The sequence below is a fragment of the Spea bombifrons genome, chromosome 2 (genome assembly GCF_027358695.1).
Source record: "Spea bombifrons isolate aSpeBom1 chromosome 2, aSpeBom1.2.pri, whole genome shotgun sequence".
NCBI lineage: Eukaryota > Metazoa > Chordata > Amphibia > Anura > Pelobatidae > Spea > Spea bombifrons.
Window position 1 is genome coordinate 106867653 of NC_071088.1, and position 17012 is coordinate 106884664.

The 17012-nt window shown below is 38.3% G+C and overlaps 1 protein-coding gene across 1 annotated transcript; it reads right to left on the reverse strand.

Annotated features, from left to right (window-relative positions):
* Positions 1–2227: 2227 nt before the first annotated feature.
* On the reverse strand, positions 2228–6150 carry LOC128475173 (protocadherin-8-like). Its single transcript, XM_053457645.1, has 4 exons — positions 3795–6150; positions 3526–3590; positions 3084–3220; positions 2228–2709 (listed from the first exon to the last, which is right to left on the reverse strand). Exons 1-4 carry the CDS (start codon positions 6147–6149, stop codon positions 2327–2329), a joined length of 2940 nt encoding a protein of 979 aa, XP_053313620.1. The 5' UTR covers position 6150; the 3' UTR covers positions 2228–2326.
* Between the last annotated feature and the right edge of the window lie 10862 nt (positions 6151–17012).

The window sequence follows — 17012 nt, forward strand, 5'->3', positions numbered from 1 at the left end:
ATGCATTGTAGTTTACTGTTTATTAATATAAATTATAATTTGTATGCTTTTTGCACAAATTGTTCCTATACCTTTTATGTGTCCCAGATGTCCTCCTAAACAATGAATGAATAGAAAAGTACTTTGTAAGAACATTCATGTGCATTAATGTAACCTGCAAAAAAATGAATGAAAATAATAATTACCTTAAGTAGAAGTTTCAGCTGCAGAGCTTCATCTTCCCACCCCCTCTGCCCTCTAAGGTTTTGCACCACTTATGGGCAAGAAAGCACTTGGAATTATTATTATTATTATTATTATTATTTTTTATTTATTTATATAGTGCCAGTAATTTATGCAGTGCTTCTTACAATACATGTATTCCAGGGGTATAATGAGACTTAAATTGACAGACTAAGACAAACTTGTCCAACATCAGTGCCTGACCTGACAAATGCTCTACTGGATGAGGGGGATGCTCAACATCTTGTGGAAAGCCTTCCCAGAAGAGTGGAAGCTGTTATAACTGCAAAGGGAGGACCAACTACAGATTAATGTCTATAGGTTTAGAATGAAATGAGAAAAAAAGTCCATGTTGGTGTAATGGCCAGGTGTCCCAATACCTTAGTTTAAGATGAAATATGTTTATTCTATATTTATTTTGTACATGCATTTCTCTAGTATTATTGTGTAACAGGTAATAGTGCATTATTTTTAATGATTTTAAAAGAGATGCTATAGAAAAAGCACCTTGGTGGCTGAAAGCTAATATTGTAATTGAGGTTCACAGCTATACAAAGAACTCCATGTTTCAAATATCCCGATAGATGTTAACAGTTATATCTGACAAGAATGTAACCAAAGCCAGATGCAGAAACGAGATGTAAAAAGGAGCATTCTATGATATTGCAAAAATAATTCTACATTGACGTAGATAAATACTGTTAAATGTTCCATAGCACCCAAAGGAATGGAGATACCTATTTAAATGGAATGTATCATAAAGAAAAAAAATCTAAATAAGCATAAAACACAGTGCTGTATACAGTAATATAGGTTAGCATTGACAAACCTATTATTGTTCCAATAAACCTCCTTTTTGTAACAGCCTGGAGGCTGCTATTATTGTCAGTCATATGACATTTTGGGTAACATTTCTTCACGATTACCACAACTGAACTGATTCTTTATGGCAATATTTAGAAACATCTTCTTTTCATTAGTCAGAGTGTCCGTGGTTAATTAAGGAGACGGAGTGTTTGTCTATGGCAAATGCGCAACTGCTTGAAAACATATTATGCAAAAAATACAGCTGTAGAGAAAGGAAAACAGCACAACATTTTTTAAGGTATGAACCACACAACTGGAATAGCTATCATAAGCGCAAAAGAACAGGGTCCTCTTTTCCTTTTGAACCAGTATGCCTTATGTTGTTAATTTTGTGTTCTCCTTCATTATTATAGTTCCACAGAATCAGTGTGTTGTAGTCAATAATTATTATTATTACTAATAATCACACACACAATTTCACTAAAACAGGCTCACTCCATCATTCCCACTCTATCACTCACACTTCACACCATTACATTTCCAGGAGCCTTTCCTTATAGCTTCTTGCAGTGTAGGAGCAGCTATTTTTTACCATGGGGTTACAGGACATTGTGTTACATGACCCTGATGGTCTCCTCTCTTTGATAGTTTGAGAAACATGAAGGATAACACTGAATTTTGTTATTTCAGTATCAGTAGAATTGCTTAACAAAATGAAATGATAAAAACAAGATTTTTTTTAATTTTTCAAAATAAATATTTATTGAAAATTATTACTATACAACACTAAATCATATATACAGGCAAAAATATTGTTTTGAAAAAAAAATATACACCCTCTAGACATAATATCTATGTATTATTAACAATTCAGTCAGGAAAAGGCCCAACCAAAACATAACCCGCCTAAGATGACCATTATGTGTCCATACAGAGGAAATATCCACATAGGGGCAACATGGCTGACAAAAGTGAGACGCCAAAGTCCTTACTGGGCACCAATAAGCCTTGGATCAGCCCCAAATACAACTGAGAAATTGTAATTAAATTTCTATGTAAAACCACAACACCGGCTTCTAAAGCTAGTAATGCTGGTATAATATAAATAGTGACTTTTGATCAGCTCCTTATTTATGTTTAAGGGAAAATAGGCACAAAAACTTTCTGTCTTGGAGAATATCTAGGAAATCTCAATGCTGATCTCACCCAGCATCTTCTGACTGGTTAAAGCCTAAGTTTATTTCACTTTATAAGTGAAGTCAACAGCGTGAACATTTACTTCTTCTTTTAGAAACTTTTAAAAAGTTGTAGCTATTTCAGAAGCATGGTTGTGTAATAATGTTTCTGGATTATAACTATATTCTTGATATTTTCTAGACAGTCTTGGAGGAGACATTGTTGCGCCTCTGTTTACCATGTCTACTTCATATTGTCTCTGTAATCTTCCAACTGTTGCATTGTTGTAATGATAGTACGATTCTTTGTGTTGATGAAGAATGTGAACATTCTGTATTCTTGGGTTATACGTATTGTAATGAGTGGTAGCTAAAGGCAGTGGCATGGCACGTTCCATTTCATGATGTAGCATAAAGTTTCCATTGTAGAGGCCTCTCTCAGTTCCGTAGCTGAAGCACCTTTCTCCTTTGGGTAACGCCCTTGAGTGCTCAATGTGCATGACACCTTAAAAAAAACAAAAACATAATTATTATTAACTATATCAAAAGGAGTATTTGGGAATCTCTCTAGATGCGGTGCTTCATGTTTAAATGCTTTAATATGTTATAATGTTAAGTGCATTATATACAGCCTAAGGTATATATATATATATGGCAGAAACTGTAGAATCCCTGTCAAACTATTCTCATAATGAATGACAGTTACAGTTGGGTGCCTGGGTCAATAGCTTTAAGTAAGAATATAATATCGTTTAATGTAATGCCTATAAATGTAATGCAAAAATATTTTAAAATGAAAACAAGCACCCCTTAATGGTTCTCTTTCTCTTACTAAAGATGGCCTTTACATTCTGATTGCTATTTTTAACCAATATTTACCTGGTTGATTCTGAATGGACTGGGTATGGTTCTTTTTCGGACATTCCCCGCTGGTATCAGAGTCACTGTCATTGAAATCACTGTCTCCTCTGCCACTGTCTTTAGTACTGCATTGCTCCTCTTGAGAAGTCAAGCTGCTGTAATTATATAAGTATAAGTTAAAATAACATCACTTTTTTGTACAGAAGAAATAAACAAATGCAAATCTTAAAATCCAAGTCACTGATAAAATTATGTTGTTGTTTAAGGTGCGTGGTGTTAAGACAAATATGTACAATATTTGTACATTCATTTGACAATAAAATGTCAATTCTGACAACCATTTATTGTGATTGTGATTCACACATCTTTTTAGAAGACTAAATATGCCCTCTGGTAGCAGCTATCATGCTTTCTAGACGCCCTCTTATTATAAACTTTTAAATAAAAAAAGAATTGTTACCTCATCCTTGTGGGGTTTTCTTGATGCCAAGACGATGTAGGAATTGAATGGTCAGAAGCTGAAACCTATTAAAATAAATGAAATACACTTAGAAAATTATCCAACTTTTTCACTTGATGGAGCCCATTTCAACATTATACTCATATAAAAGTTTTTCTAAATATTACACTGTTATGTAATCATTTCTAAAAAAAAATATATATATATTTAGATTAGCATTTAACTTTTTGGCAAATAATGTGAAATACGAGTAACAAAAAAAAACTTACATCTGAAGGTCTGTTCAGGTCTCCATTTTGGTCTGAGTGGGTTGAAAAGCGGCAATCTTCAGATTCTGTGTTGATTGACAACTGGCAAGATTCAGATTGAGCATCTGAAGATGAAGAGTTGCTGGATGAAGGACCACTGGAGCTTAATGGCTGGTCTTCTCTGTAAATTCTGCTGACTTCTGAGTCGCGTTTAAATTGGCTTGATTTTCTTTTACAAGTACAGGCCACAAATATGATGGCAATGAGGAGCAGAGCGCATCCTCCGGATAAAACCGCAATAAAGATTATAGACAGATCAAACTGTTGTTGTTCTTCCTCAGATGAATGCATAATAACTATCTCTACACTGGAAGGAGTGGAGTCTGTGAGAATGAACTTTATGGTGGCATTGGAAAACAAGGAAGGTCTACCTGAGTCATACACAGCAATCACTATGCTCAAGTCCTCAACTTGCGTTGGGGTTATTTTCCTTCTCAGAGATACTTCACCAGTTCCTTTGTTAATGGAAAACAATCTGTTTGTGTCCCTCAATATGGTGTAGAACAACTGAGAGTTAAGTCCTTCATCTGCATCTGTGGCTTTAATCTGGAAAACTAAATAGTTTGGAGGGGCATTGACTGGCAACATGATGTCAGCTGATGAACTGTCTAGAATTGGGTATGTGATCACGGGAGCATTGTCGTTTTGATCAACTATTTTGATTTGTAATTGAGTACGACTGGAGAGTTGGGGGGTCCCGTTGTCTGTGGCCTCAACTTGAACATCTATTTGTTTGAGTTTTTCATAGTCCAGAGATCTGACAGCACGCAGTACCCCAGAGTCTGCATCTATGGCTACAAATGTGGACAAAGACTGGCCAAAAACTTTTTCTTCCACCAGACTATAGGAAACTTTACCGTTGTTGCCAGTATCAGGATCTCTTGCAACTACAGTGGTGATGTAAGCCCCAGGTGCATTATTTTCTAGGATGGACACTTCAAACGCTGGTTTGGAGAACATAGGCGGGTTGTCATTTTCATCACTCACCCTGATAGTGTAGTGGTAGTTGGTTTTCAGTGAAGGATATCCTTTGTCTTCAGCGACCACAGTCAGGTTGTACTCGGCTATCTTTTCTCGATCTAAAGAAGAAGTGGTGACGATCATGAAGCTGTCTTCATATGCTGGTTGTAGCTTGAAGTGATCGTGTCCATAGAGAGTGCAGTGAACTTGCCCGTTCGGACCGGAGTCCCTGTCCGTGGTGCTGATCAGCGCCACTAAACTACCTTTAGCAGCAGCCTCGGTGATATAAGCGACTCCTGAGCTGATGGAAGTGAGAGGGGTGATGCTTATATCCGGGGCATTGTCATTCACATCAATGATATGCACGATGATTTTACAGGTAGCAGTTAAAGGATTGGCACCCGAGTCATGAGCTTGTACATCAAACTCATAGGTTTGTTTGAGCTCAAAGTCAACTTGACCTTCAAGAGTTAGACGACCGGATTTTGGATCGAGTTTAAACAGCTGTCGAACCTCCTGAGGCACTTGAGGGCTGAAACCATACACAATTTCTGCATTCACACCTTCATCTGAGTCGGCTGCTTTGAGGTCCAGCAAGTGATGTCCAGGAGGCGCGTCCTCTATAAGCTCCACAACAACAGTGTTCCTCTCAAATACTGGGCTGTTATCATTAAAGTCCATCACCTTAACATGAATAACGGCGCTGCCAGAGCGAGATGGACTTCCCCCGTCCATGGCCACCAGTTCCAAGGTGTAGGAAGACTGTCTCTCTCGGTCAAGCTCTTTCATTAAAACAAGCTCTGCGTACTTCACCCCATCAGCCCTGGTCTGCACGTCGATGCTAAAGTGACTATTATCTGAGAGTTCGAAGTCCTGAATAGAGTTTGACCCAACATCTTCATCAATGGCCACGGGTAAAGGGATTCTGGTGCCAACAGGAGAACTTTCAGACACCTCCACGGGTATTTCTGGGTTGGGGAAGTAGGGGCTGTTGTCATTAATGTCTCTCACCTCAACTTTAACGTGAATCAGACTGAATTGTTCCTTGGAGAAACTGACCACATCCAGGGCAAGGATACAATTAAGAGACTGTTTGCAAATCTGCTCCCGATCTAGCCTCTCCCCGATGCTCAGCTGCCCATCACTGGTCCGGACGTGGACGAGGGAGCTGTTGAACTGCTTCATCAGACGGAAACTGCCATCAGAGGAGCTGAACTTCGGGTGCTGTGATAGAACCGCAATCACTGTGCCGGGAGGTTCTTCTTCGTTGGTGTAGTAATGGACAACTTCACAGTACGATCGTGAAAGCAGCAAACTCAGCAGCAGCACTGGAAGGGAACTTGCAAACTCCCACATCTTCGATCCCCTTTGTCTAACACTGCAGTAATCCAATGTCCACAAAGACACGAGTTAATAACGGTTTTCTTCTGTAGAGGTAAAAGAATAAAAGTGAGGAGATGATATCCCCTTTAGCTGTGAGATCAGTCGTTGCAGTCTTGTTAACGCGTCAGACCAGGTCACAAATGCTTAACTGACTTATCCTATGCCTTGCCTCTGGTTATATCCCGAAGGATATGTAAATAAGGCTCCGCCCACCCAGCGGCAACTTCAACATTCTGGTAGCAAATGGTGACCAAAAGCCTATCTGACTATCGTTACAAAAAAAGATCCCAGTGGGGAAGGGGGGGGTCTGCTTAAAAAAAAACGAGCCATTTGTGACATCTTAGAACGAATTTGGAAATTTGATTTCCCTTATTGCATTTTTAAATACAAATCCTATCACTCTTAGCCAAGAATAAGACGCTGGGTCTAGAACATGGTAAATGAAGTAGGCGCACCTATGTGCCAAGCAGCTGTTTGGGTTACATTCAAAAAATATTATTGCTTCCTGCCCACGTATAAGGGCATTTGGAGCATTAAATGCAATAGGGAGGCTATTGTGTACATTCTGTGTGTGTGGGAGCTGTGTGTTTGTATGTGTAGGTGTGTGTTGTGTATGTCGTTATACTTAAGCACACTGTACATAGAAAATCTTGTTACAGGTTAATATCCAGGGCGTCAAGGGATGTTTGCCCATTAGAAGTCCATTGATCTAGTGAAAGAGTGCTTTACATTGATTCAATGAATTCCCTAAAGGTACTAATTGCATTAATTACAATTGAATAGGTAATTAGATTTAATGCCCTTAGGTTTTTTAAATACAAAAGGCTACACAGAGTCTGAGCACAGTGTTCCTCTTTGTTAAATCCAATCAAAAACTGAGCCAGAAAAGTATGCCCTACAGCGTTTCCCTGCTTCGATGTCTGGGGTGAAATAAGTTAATTCTGGCTTCCTACTCTTTATTATAATGTGATAAATAAATTTCCTTGAAGAGTGTGTCATTGACATCATGTCTCAAAAAAGTCCTAAACACTCACATATGTGCCATTTGGGGACTCATCTCGCATATGGTGATTTCTCAACAAGCTGTAGGTTTTGGTGCTGAATTTGTCTCCTCCAGATTTTATTGCGAAGGATTTGTTGGATCCTCAAAGGTATACAAGCTCCAAAAAATAACACAAAAGGTACAAAAGTGTCAATTGGGCACGCGGTGGAGAAGGCAATTTGTTCCTCCTGCTAGGTTTGGTGCCTTCAGATGGCCAGGGGGAAGAAGCCCCCCTACAGGGCTCAGCCTTGTGTCTGTAACAAGATCCAGCCATTCACTAATTTCTCCAAATCGTTGCTAAATTAGACCATAAAATTGGATTTAAGAAATGTAAAAAAAAGTGATTTAAGCATTGAAAGGAGCATTTTTAAGACTGAACATTAGCAGCTTCCATGGATGAATGAACATTCCATGACATGTGAGCTAATCTGGACTCTCATCACTTTCAGCATGGCTGACCAAGCATAATGGGAGTTTTAATTCACAACAGCCAGAGTTTTAGACATTGCCATATACCTACTACTAAGTATTATATAGACAAGAAACATTTGACACACTAATTACCGTTAACTACAATCCCCCTCATTCTCGGTATGATGGGAATTGTAGTCTACAACAGCTGGACTGCCAGAAGCTGCCAATACATATTGTTGAGTATGGAAATTTATAGTCACTTGCAGATGTTGTCATGTGCTGTAGACATATTAAGAAACAACTGGCATCCCAGCTGATGTTGGCTAAAAAGCCCCACCATGCATATTGCAGTAAGAGTTACTGTATAGCCCACAGCATGTCTATACATCTTGCGGACTTAGAATTTTTTTTTTTATTTCTGACCCTTTTCCTAATTTCTCCAATGCAGCAATTTGTCAATAGATTTACTCTGGGTAGTAAAAGTTTCTGAACTGTCAGGTTAGCGCAGCTTGTTTTTCACTGTTTACATGTTAAAATGCTTTGAGGTCTCAAACAATTTACTTTTGTATTTCATGTAGATCCGAGCTGATAAAACTGTCCCCATATATTAGCATCACTTAAATCTATTTAGACAGTGTGAAAAACCAAGTCCTCTAATGAAATTGCAGGGAGAAACACAGGACTTCCTGCTCTTCCTGCTTTGCATTAGCAGTGTTTGGGGTTTAAACTTCCACTTTGGTCACTAGATTCTAATTCAATTATCTTTGCTAATTAAAAAAAATATACTGTGTATTATTAGAAACACACTAGTCATTACCAGTTCACCACCTCCATCTGTTTCACAGCAGATACCTCTAATAGACAGTGCTTTATTGTGCACCTAGGAAACTTCCAGCTTTACCCCATAATTATTGAGATTATTAAGCAGTTTATATATGGCAATATACATTCCATATGTATTTTTAGGTATTGGCAACCAGTTGTTTGGCTTGAACAATGTATCTATCATGTGCATTCGTGCAATATAAATTTATTCTGAATAAAACTTAGAAGCAATGTAAAGAAGTTTTACTTTACTGAGAGGGTGGTAGATAAATGGATTAGCCTCCCTGCAGACAGAAGATAATCCAGTAAGGGAATGTAAACATGGACGGGATAGGTGTGGGGCTCCCCTAAATCTAAAAACTAGACCAATGACTGATAAACATTTAAAGAAAATGGGCAGACTAGATGGGCCAAATTCTTATTTGCATTAAATTCTATGTTTGCAATAAAGAGTACTGAATGCTATTAATCAGAGTGCCCTACACATTTGCTTGCACAATTGAATGTATGGTCAGTTTCTTTAGGTACTCCACTTGCAGAAAAATATGTAAGTACTAGAAAACTCATCCAACTTGAAACACTGCACAAATTTACACAAAAAAATGTCCTTTATTAAGCATTTAACACATTTTCATTTTAGTCCACTCTTAGAATTAACCCAGTACATTCAGGCCATATTTTAAGACACTAATGATAAGGATGGCTCCCCTTTAGCTACTTGGCACTATTAGTGTCCTCATATGTAACCCCAATGCAAAGAACATGACACCACAGATCTGACCATGTGCCCTAAGAGCATGAAGCCTTGATACACTGCTTCATACCCATCAACGGAAAATACAAGGAATATTTCTGCAGATTGCTGTAAAGACAGTGCTTTTTAATAGTTTTAATAACGTGGCGATGTTGCAGCTTGATACACTGTTGTAAGGATACACTAAGGCTGTTATGCGCTACAATATTACCATGTGAATAGAGCCCTGCACTCAATAGTGCTGGTTTGTTTATGAACTCCTAACCAAATAGAACAGTTGCTTATTAAATTAACACTCCTGTACAAGTCTAGTGACCGTATAAATATACGCAAAGGCAGGAAATTATGTGCAGACCTCAGTTAAATTATTTATTCGATACATTATGGAAGGTGTGTGTTGATGGTAAGTGGCTAGATTAACTCTGTGAATGCCATTCTGCAACTACACGAGCATTATACAAATAAAGTGATAACCTTAAAATTATCAGTAAAAATACTGTTTATATAAAATATTAAGCATTAATATTAAGTGTTGAAAATTGTCCTTTCTGCCTTTCTTAAGCCTATAGGTAAATTCTATTAAAAAAATAACATGGTATTTGGATTTATAATGTCATTAAAATAAATATAAATGCTGGGAACATGCATCTTATAATATGTGTTTTTCCACAATTTTGTATGTTAGCCAAAGAGAAAAATGAAATATTTATGTGTTGCCAGCTTTCCCTGCTTTTGAAATGACCCAAGACCAGCAACATACTGTAATTACAGTCAGTGGGACCACCTACCCACTGGCTGAACTACACCGCCACTATGCTTTGAGGGACTTACCCTAATCAATATTATTAATTTAATTCCCTTTGTGTTGAGTTATGAGCAATGATGGGGAACAGAACCAATATAGTTGCTTAGGTTTAGAAGCTGTGGTTTCTTGCTCACAACGCCCCTGTAAAACTAAAATACGCTTGTTGCTTTTTGGTAAATGGTTGAATTATAAATGATGTTCGATGATAAAAGCCAATGTTTAAAAACACCAATATATCTACCAAATAAATATACCAAATATATATACACCAATATATATACCAATATATTTACCAAATCATTTAATAAAAATGTAAATCATATATTACATAAGTTTATTTCATGAATCCACTGTATGGTCCAGGGTGAAAAAAAAATCAATATTAAACTATAATTAGGATATGTTATAATGTGTAAGTCTGCTAATTGTGCCAGTGTATGTTTGCTGGGCTGTGATTGGTCATCCACTGTTGAGCACCTCTTCCATCGATTTACTGCTACTTTAGATGATTGCATTATTTTAATGTTCATCATTCTCTGAATTAATATTCCTTGCACTCTCCTGCCATAATACAGTCATTTGAGATTTTCAATAAGATTTAGTATACTGGTCACACACTATTATGCTATTGTTCATTTATAAGACATAAAATATTTCAGGCAAGATATTGGGAGTAGTGATATATTTATCTTTGGTGCTGCCCGAGGCAGTTCCCCTAGCCACATCCTTACTGCTGAACATTGGAACATCATATCATATTCGCCTGTTAAGACTGTACTGCTCATGGGAATAACATGCTATGGAGGCTGCAGCATGGTGTCCTCCATAGTGTAACTAAGCCTGTTGGAGAGATCTTCCATGTAATTGGCCTATTAAGCAGAGGCACACCGGAGAGGCTTATTAACACCCCCCCCACACACACACACACACACCCTGATCTGCCACCATGGGCAAGAATGCGCCTCAGTTTGCATAACCAGTGCATTACCCACTTAGTAGATCCGTTCCAAAAATCCTTTAGAGACATTCAAGCACACAAATATATATATATATATATATATATATATATATATATATATATATATATATATATATATATATCAGTGTTATAGCCAACTGTAAAGTCTCTGTTTTTTCCTAGAAGCTTACTGCCCATATTGCGGACATCTGCATTCCCTCTGATATGGTTTCTAGGTTTCAAATTGAGCAAACAATTAAGCCATTTGTTTCACAAGAGGTAAATAATTCATCTAGGTTATAATCGGGACAGACAATGAGTTCATCCATACTGCAAATGGGTCAATTTATAAATAATTTATCTATTTGTGAATTTGTAAGTAACTGTTATTATAATATATTATTATTATTATATATAAAATTAAATCTAAAAAAAGTTTAGCTCTTAAAGAAGTAACATTTTCTCATTTTATAGATGTCTATCTTCACCCTCGTTATCTATCTATTTTGTTACCCAGCTGTATTTTGCAGTATTTGTTATATGCAAAATTTTAAGCACGATAGTATATTACTAAATAGCCCTTAATGGCATCTGAAATTAGTTATAGATCATTTGCCACTATAGAGAAAGAGTGCACATATGTTTTTCCCCTTAACTTCAGGTGACTTCTAGATTTCTTTGCATATTCCTCATTGACTCTACCTGCACCACACAGTAGAACTGAGATATCTGACTCCGTAACTGAAAATGCAGCTGCTTTCTCTAAATAAACCGGTGTCATTCGTGTGACAAATATATTTCAATTTGCTCTCTTGCCTCAGGCAAATCCACAGTGTAACTTTTAAAAGCATCTCATAGAATGTAGCATCGAGATACAGAGTAACGGAATTTTTTTTTTAAAGAACCATTGTCAGCAGAAAACAAAGTTTCACAAAGGCCCTTTTTGAAATCATATGCACATGGCATCTACTTCTGACAAAAAGCAGATGTCATCTCTTCTACTCTGTATTATCTCACAATAATCTGATAAGGAACATATGTTCCTGACATGAGGTGTAAAACTGCACTCTCCTTTCTCAGTATGGTAAATAAAACAAAACAAATGTTATTTATCCTCAGATTATCTCAAAAGTGTTCTCTTGTTATCTTTATAAAAAAAAAGTATATAAACCCAAATGCTTACATGTAGATAAATATACTTTGCATATTTATATTTACACCTATATATTAAAGGTGAATTAAATGATAGGTTACTTGTATTTACTATTACTATTGATATCTATATTATATACTAAAGTTAAGAAATCCGTGCAACCTTTTGATAATATACTTTTTACTCATTTGCCCTTTCATGTTTATTTACAACAAAGGTTGCAGTTTGGATGTTAAATTAATTAATTCATTTGTAGGTTTCTCTATAATTTACTTTCTCCTTTTCTAGATTATTGCAAGCTGCTTTTTATCAGGGCCTTCCTGACCTTTTCTTTCTGTAAATCCCAACTATCATGCGACACACCGCTTGTTATGGCCTGTTGACCCATTGTACAGCTATATAAGTCAATACATATTAATATAGATTTAGTATTATGAAATCAACCTTGGTAAATTATGTTCTTGTATTCCGGTACTGCCATTTAGCACTAACCCACATTACACAAATTATTTTCACTTTCTGGATAAATCTCCACTTAAAAAAAAAAACAATTCTGAGTGCAGGATCTTCTAAAAAAGAAAGCCCATTATGCTTGGTATTTTTTCTAGATAAAATGTTACACTGCTACAAACAACAACACAGACACTAACACACACTACAGACAGTTAATCTGGGAGAAGCACTCAGCCACTGATATTCTCAGACTCCACGCATCCAGAAGTGACAGACATTCCCACATATAGACGCTGATGTGTAATAACAGCAAGGAAGTTGCTGACAGGAGTGCATTCTGCTAAAGATGTGCATTGAGCAAAAAAAAGAAAAAAAGTCGAAAACCAGACTCCCATCTTGGCAGAGCCACTAGTCTCCTATAAGATTAGATTCAGACAGAACTGAAGCTCTCAGCCATATCTCACGTCTGTTCAGTTTGACTCTTTTCTCCTACACGTAATGTCTGTTCAGTGTGTAAACTTTTAATTACAAACTTTATTATTAGTAATATGTTCTTATTCCTAACACAAAACATCAATTTGGTGTCATTTTCCCATCCAAGCAGGGCCCTCTTTACTTATTGTATCAGTTTGTCTTTGCATTGCTTACATGTTTTATGCCTTGCAAATAATAATAATTGTTGTTATTATTATTTGTATTAGTCCTATTATTATTAAAAGTTATTTAGTGCCATCATATTCCATGGCGCTGTACAATGGGTAGACAGGGCATTAAAAGCACATGCTAAGCTAATGTTAAGTTGATTGCTGGTTAAAACAAAGCCAGTGGACATTAAAATGATATGCCCTACAATATGATAATTCATTTTACATTTTATTTATACAGCAGATTCAGCAGAGCTATAACAATAAAATAGAAGAACAGTAATGCTAAGTCAGCTATGTTAAATACTAACAATAACAAGAATGCATCTGATATACTGTTACAGGGTGTGTGGTGGAACTCGAGAGCTCACAATTTATTAGGAGGTTGAGAAGAATTCGGTGGGGGTGGTTTGATTATCAGGAAAGTCAAATGGAGAAGTCAAAGGCCTGGAGATCCATAAGGTCGAGGGAGGGAATGGTTTCTCTCCTGAATGCTGGTTGCAGGGTCTAGACTCTAGAGGATAGATTGTATGCTTTACTGAAAATACATTTTTAACTATGATTAAAAGGTACATGAAGCAGAGAGGACAGTCTAATGGAAGATGATTCCAGGAAAGAAAAGTGCACCATTTAGCATATTCTCTAGTTTACAATACTTGCAGATCTTACTTTGGGTCCTTGTTTAATATAAAATGAATCAAGCCAACACAGATTTATACTTTATAAATGAAATCCGCTCACTTTACTCACTTAAAGTATTATTCTTGTTAAAATGATCATGACAATGTAATACATTTGTATTTTGGGCCACTTGCACATCTTGCTGCCCTTGTCATGAAGCAAGGGCTACATTTTTTGTTTGTTAATAATGTCATTATATGGATTGTGATATGCAAGGTCCCCCTTTTTTAACCACTTTCATTTAAATTGCTAAAGATAACATTTTAATCCTCTAATTGTTTATAGAGAGGAAGATGAATGGAATATAACTTTTTTAGTTGAGTGGGTTTCTACCTCTGTATTAAAAGTCAAATGCAAAACGCAGTAGCTTTTTGGAGGAAAATATATCAGGGGCTCAGTATGAGAAAAATACACATCTCTTTATTATTCGAGCTGTAGGCAGGGCTATGTAGAAGAGATGAATATTACTTTTTTAGTTGGGTGGGTTTTTTTACCTCTGCATTCTATGCAAGTGGTGAAACATTGCAATATTATTATCATGGTTCCCTTAGTGGACGTGCTAAATTACAGACTGACAAGTATTTTCATGCAGCTGGAGGTCACTTTGTGGGGCCTGATTTAATGAATCATCTAAATCTTAAGTGGATTTAAGCAAAGTGAAAAATGCACGGTTAGCAATTCATACCGAAACTCAGGTTAACACAACTGAAGTGCTAAAAAGGCTACACAGAGATCAAACGACATGATCTCACATAAGCAATTAAAAAAAAGGAGTGCTACATTTTAGCAGGGCTTAAGCTGATAGATTCTTGTACATGGAAAAGAGAGGTCTAGAAACTAATATGTCTAATTTTACCCAGCAAAAAAAGGTAAAACTAACATACAGCTTACATGTTGCCAGTGAAGTATTTTATTTAAACTTCTACTTAGGCCTGACCAAGCGCAGCTCCTCTGCTGCCTCCTCGATGGCCACTGTCCTCACTGAGGAACACAAGTATGCAGGGCCGGCCCGACAATGGAGCCGAGTGGGGCAACCGCTCCAGGCGGCACATTGCCGCCCCAAGCCCCCTTTTTTTTTTAAAGCGAAAGAGAGAGAAAGGGGCACCGAGTGGTTTTCGCTTACCAAGCTGTCAGTACCCGCTCGACGCCCCTCTCTCTCTCCTCTGCGGCGAGTCTCCCTGTTTGGTCTCGGTGCCGACTTGTAATGCTGAGTGCCGGAAGATTACTTCATTTCCGGCGCTCAGCATTACAAGCCGGCACTGAGACCGAACAGGGAGACTCGCCGCAGGACTGCTGAAAGGTAAGTACAAGGGGGGGGGAGGGTAGATAATGGGGGGGGAGATAATGAGGGGGGGCGGCAGGGGGGGTAGATAAGGGGGGGCGGCATTTTAAAATTCACCCCAGGCGGCATTTTGCCTTGGGCCGGCCCTGCAAGTATGTGATGTCACATTCCGGCACTCTATGCCTTTAAGGTGCTTTGCAATGTATAATAACATAGCATATGTAGTGCAGTCCTGGTTTTAGTATTAAAAAAATAAGTACCGTAGATGCCATAATTTGCAAGGGTTATTTTTAAAACCATTTTTACAACTCTTGTTTTACATCCCTCATAATTGGTTTCTGGGATGTTTGCCAGCAACTTGCTAAAATGTATCTATTTAAAGTATAAGATAGTTGTAACAAGAAAGATTGACAGAATTCTGGCCCTGAAAGCCCTGAAATGAATCTAGTGAGAAAACCCTCTTGTACATAAGAAAATAAAAAAAAACAAAAAACCCTGCAATGCTGGTACAATAGAAAAGGGTTTTGATACTAACCTTTCAAATGATGGCATCTTTTTAATATTCCTTGCCTTAATACACCCTCATTTTCTTTTTACTTATTTAAAGGTTTAAAATGTGATGATAATGTGTGGAGTTCTAAATAGTATTATTATTTCTTTATTTAGCGCTAAAACACATTCCACAGGGCTGTACAGTTTAAATGTGCTGTGGTTAACAAAGATACGTTTATGCATACGGATACAACGTGTGAGCTTTCCATCTCGCCATATAACATTTTCATTGCCATGAAAGAGTGGTGGGCTCCTTGGGTTCCAGCTCATGAGCTTACAATCGATATATATATATATATATATATATATATATATATATATATAGATAGATAGATAGATAGATAGATAGATAGATAGATAGATAGATAGAGATATGTTTGTGTGTGTGTGTGCATGCATAAAGATTGCATTTTAGTTTCAATTTGCATCAGTGACATGGGAAAGTTGGCTACATATGTACATGAAGGCAAGCGTTTAGTGTCTATTTGGTGACTGTTGTAGCTTTTATTCTTTTTTCTTTGTCAAGATTTTAGACAGCTCATTGAATCAAGCCTCTTATGTCTGCTTTTCCTTGCTTTTGCCAATTTTGACTTCACACCCTACCTTGTCACTACGAGTGCCGCTCACACCTGCACTTCCTTTTTCCTTAACAGCTGCATCCAGCCCAACCTAAAGGTTTCCATCCTGCCGCCCCAGCTGTCATCACTGGATTACCATAGCTCAGGGCCGGCCTTTGGGGTGTGCGACCTGTGCGACCGCACAGGGCGCCACACTCCAGGGGGCGCCGCCGCGGGGTCCGCCGCCGCCGCCGCCGCCGCCGCCGCGCGGTCCGACGCCACTGCCGCCGCGGGGTCCGCCGCAGAGCGGTCCGACGCCCCTACCGCCGCGGGGTCCGCTGCCGCCAGTATGGGGCACCCGGCACCCCTCCAGAGACGGACAGTAATGTCCGCCGCTGGAGGAGCAGGCTCGCAAGGGAGCAGTATCGGAGGTCTTTAACAGACCTCCGATACCGCTCCCTTGTGATCCCCGCGGCAACAGCTGCTGTGCGCCGGGGTTTGCTGTCAGATCCCGGCGCACAGCACTGAAGCCGCGCCCACCGGTCTCCGTGCCCTCTGACCCGGAAGAAGAGAAGACAGAAGAACTAAGAACAGGGCCGGACTGGCCCACCGGGATACCGGGAAATTTCCCGGTGGGCCGGAAGGTCCGTGGGCTGGGCGGCCATGAAGACAGCGGCTGAGCTGCCCCCCAGGCTGCCCGAATTCTAATCAAAGCG

Bases quoted from the DNA above. Each gene is read 5' to 3' on its own strand.
- LOC128475173 (XM_053457645.1), bottom strand. From the start codon at position 6,149: ATGTGGGAGTTTGCAAGTTCCCTTCCAGTGCTGCTGCTGAGTTTGCTG. The intron at 3,591-3,794 runs GTAAGTTTTTTT...TTATTTTAATAG, and splicing joins ACCTGAACAGACCTTCAGAT to GTTTCAGCTTCTGACCATTC. The intron at 3,221-3,525 runs GTAACAATTCTT...ATATAATTACAG, and splicing joins GAAAACCCCACAAGGATGAG to CAGCTTGACTTCTCAAGAGG.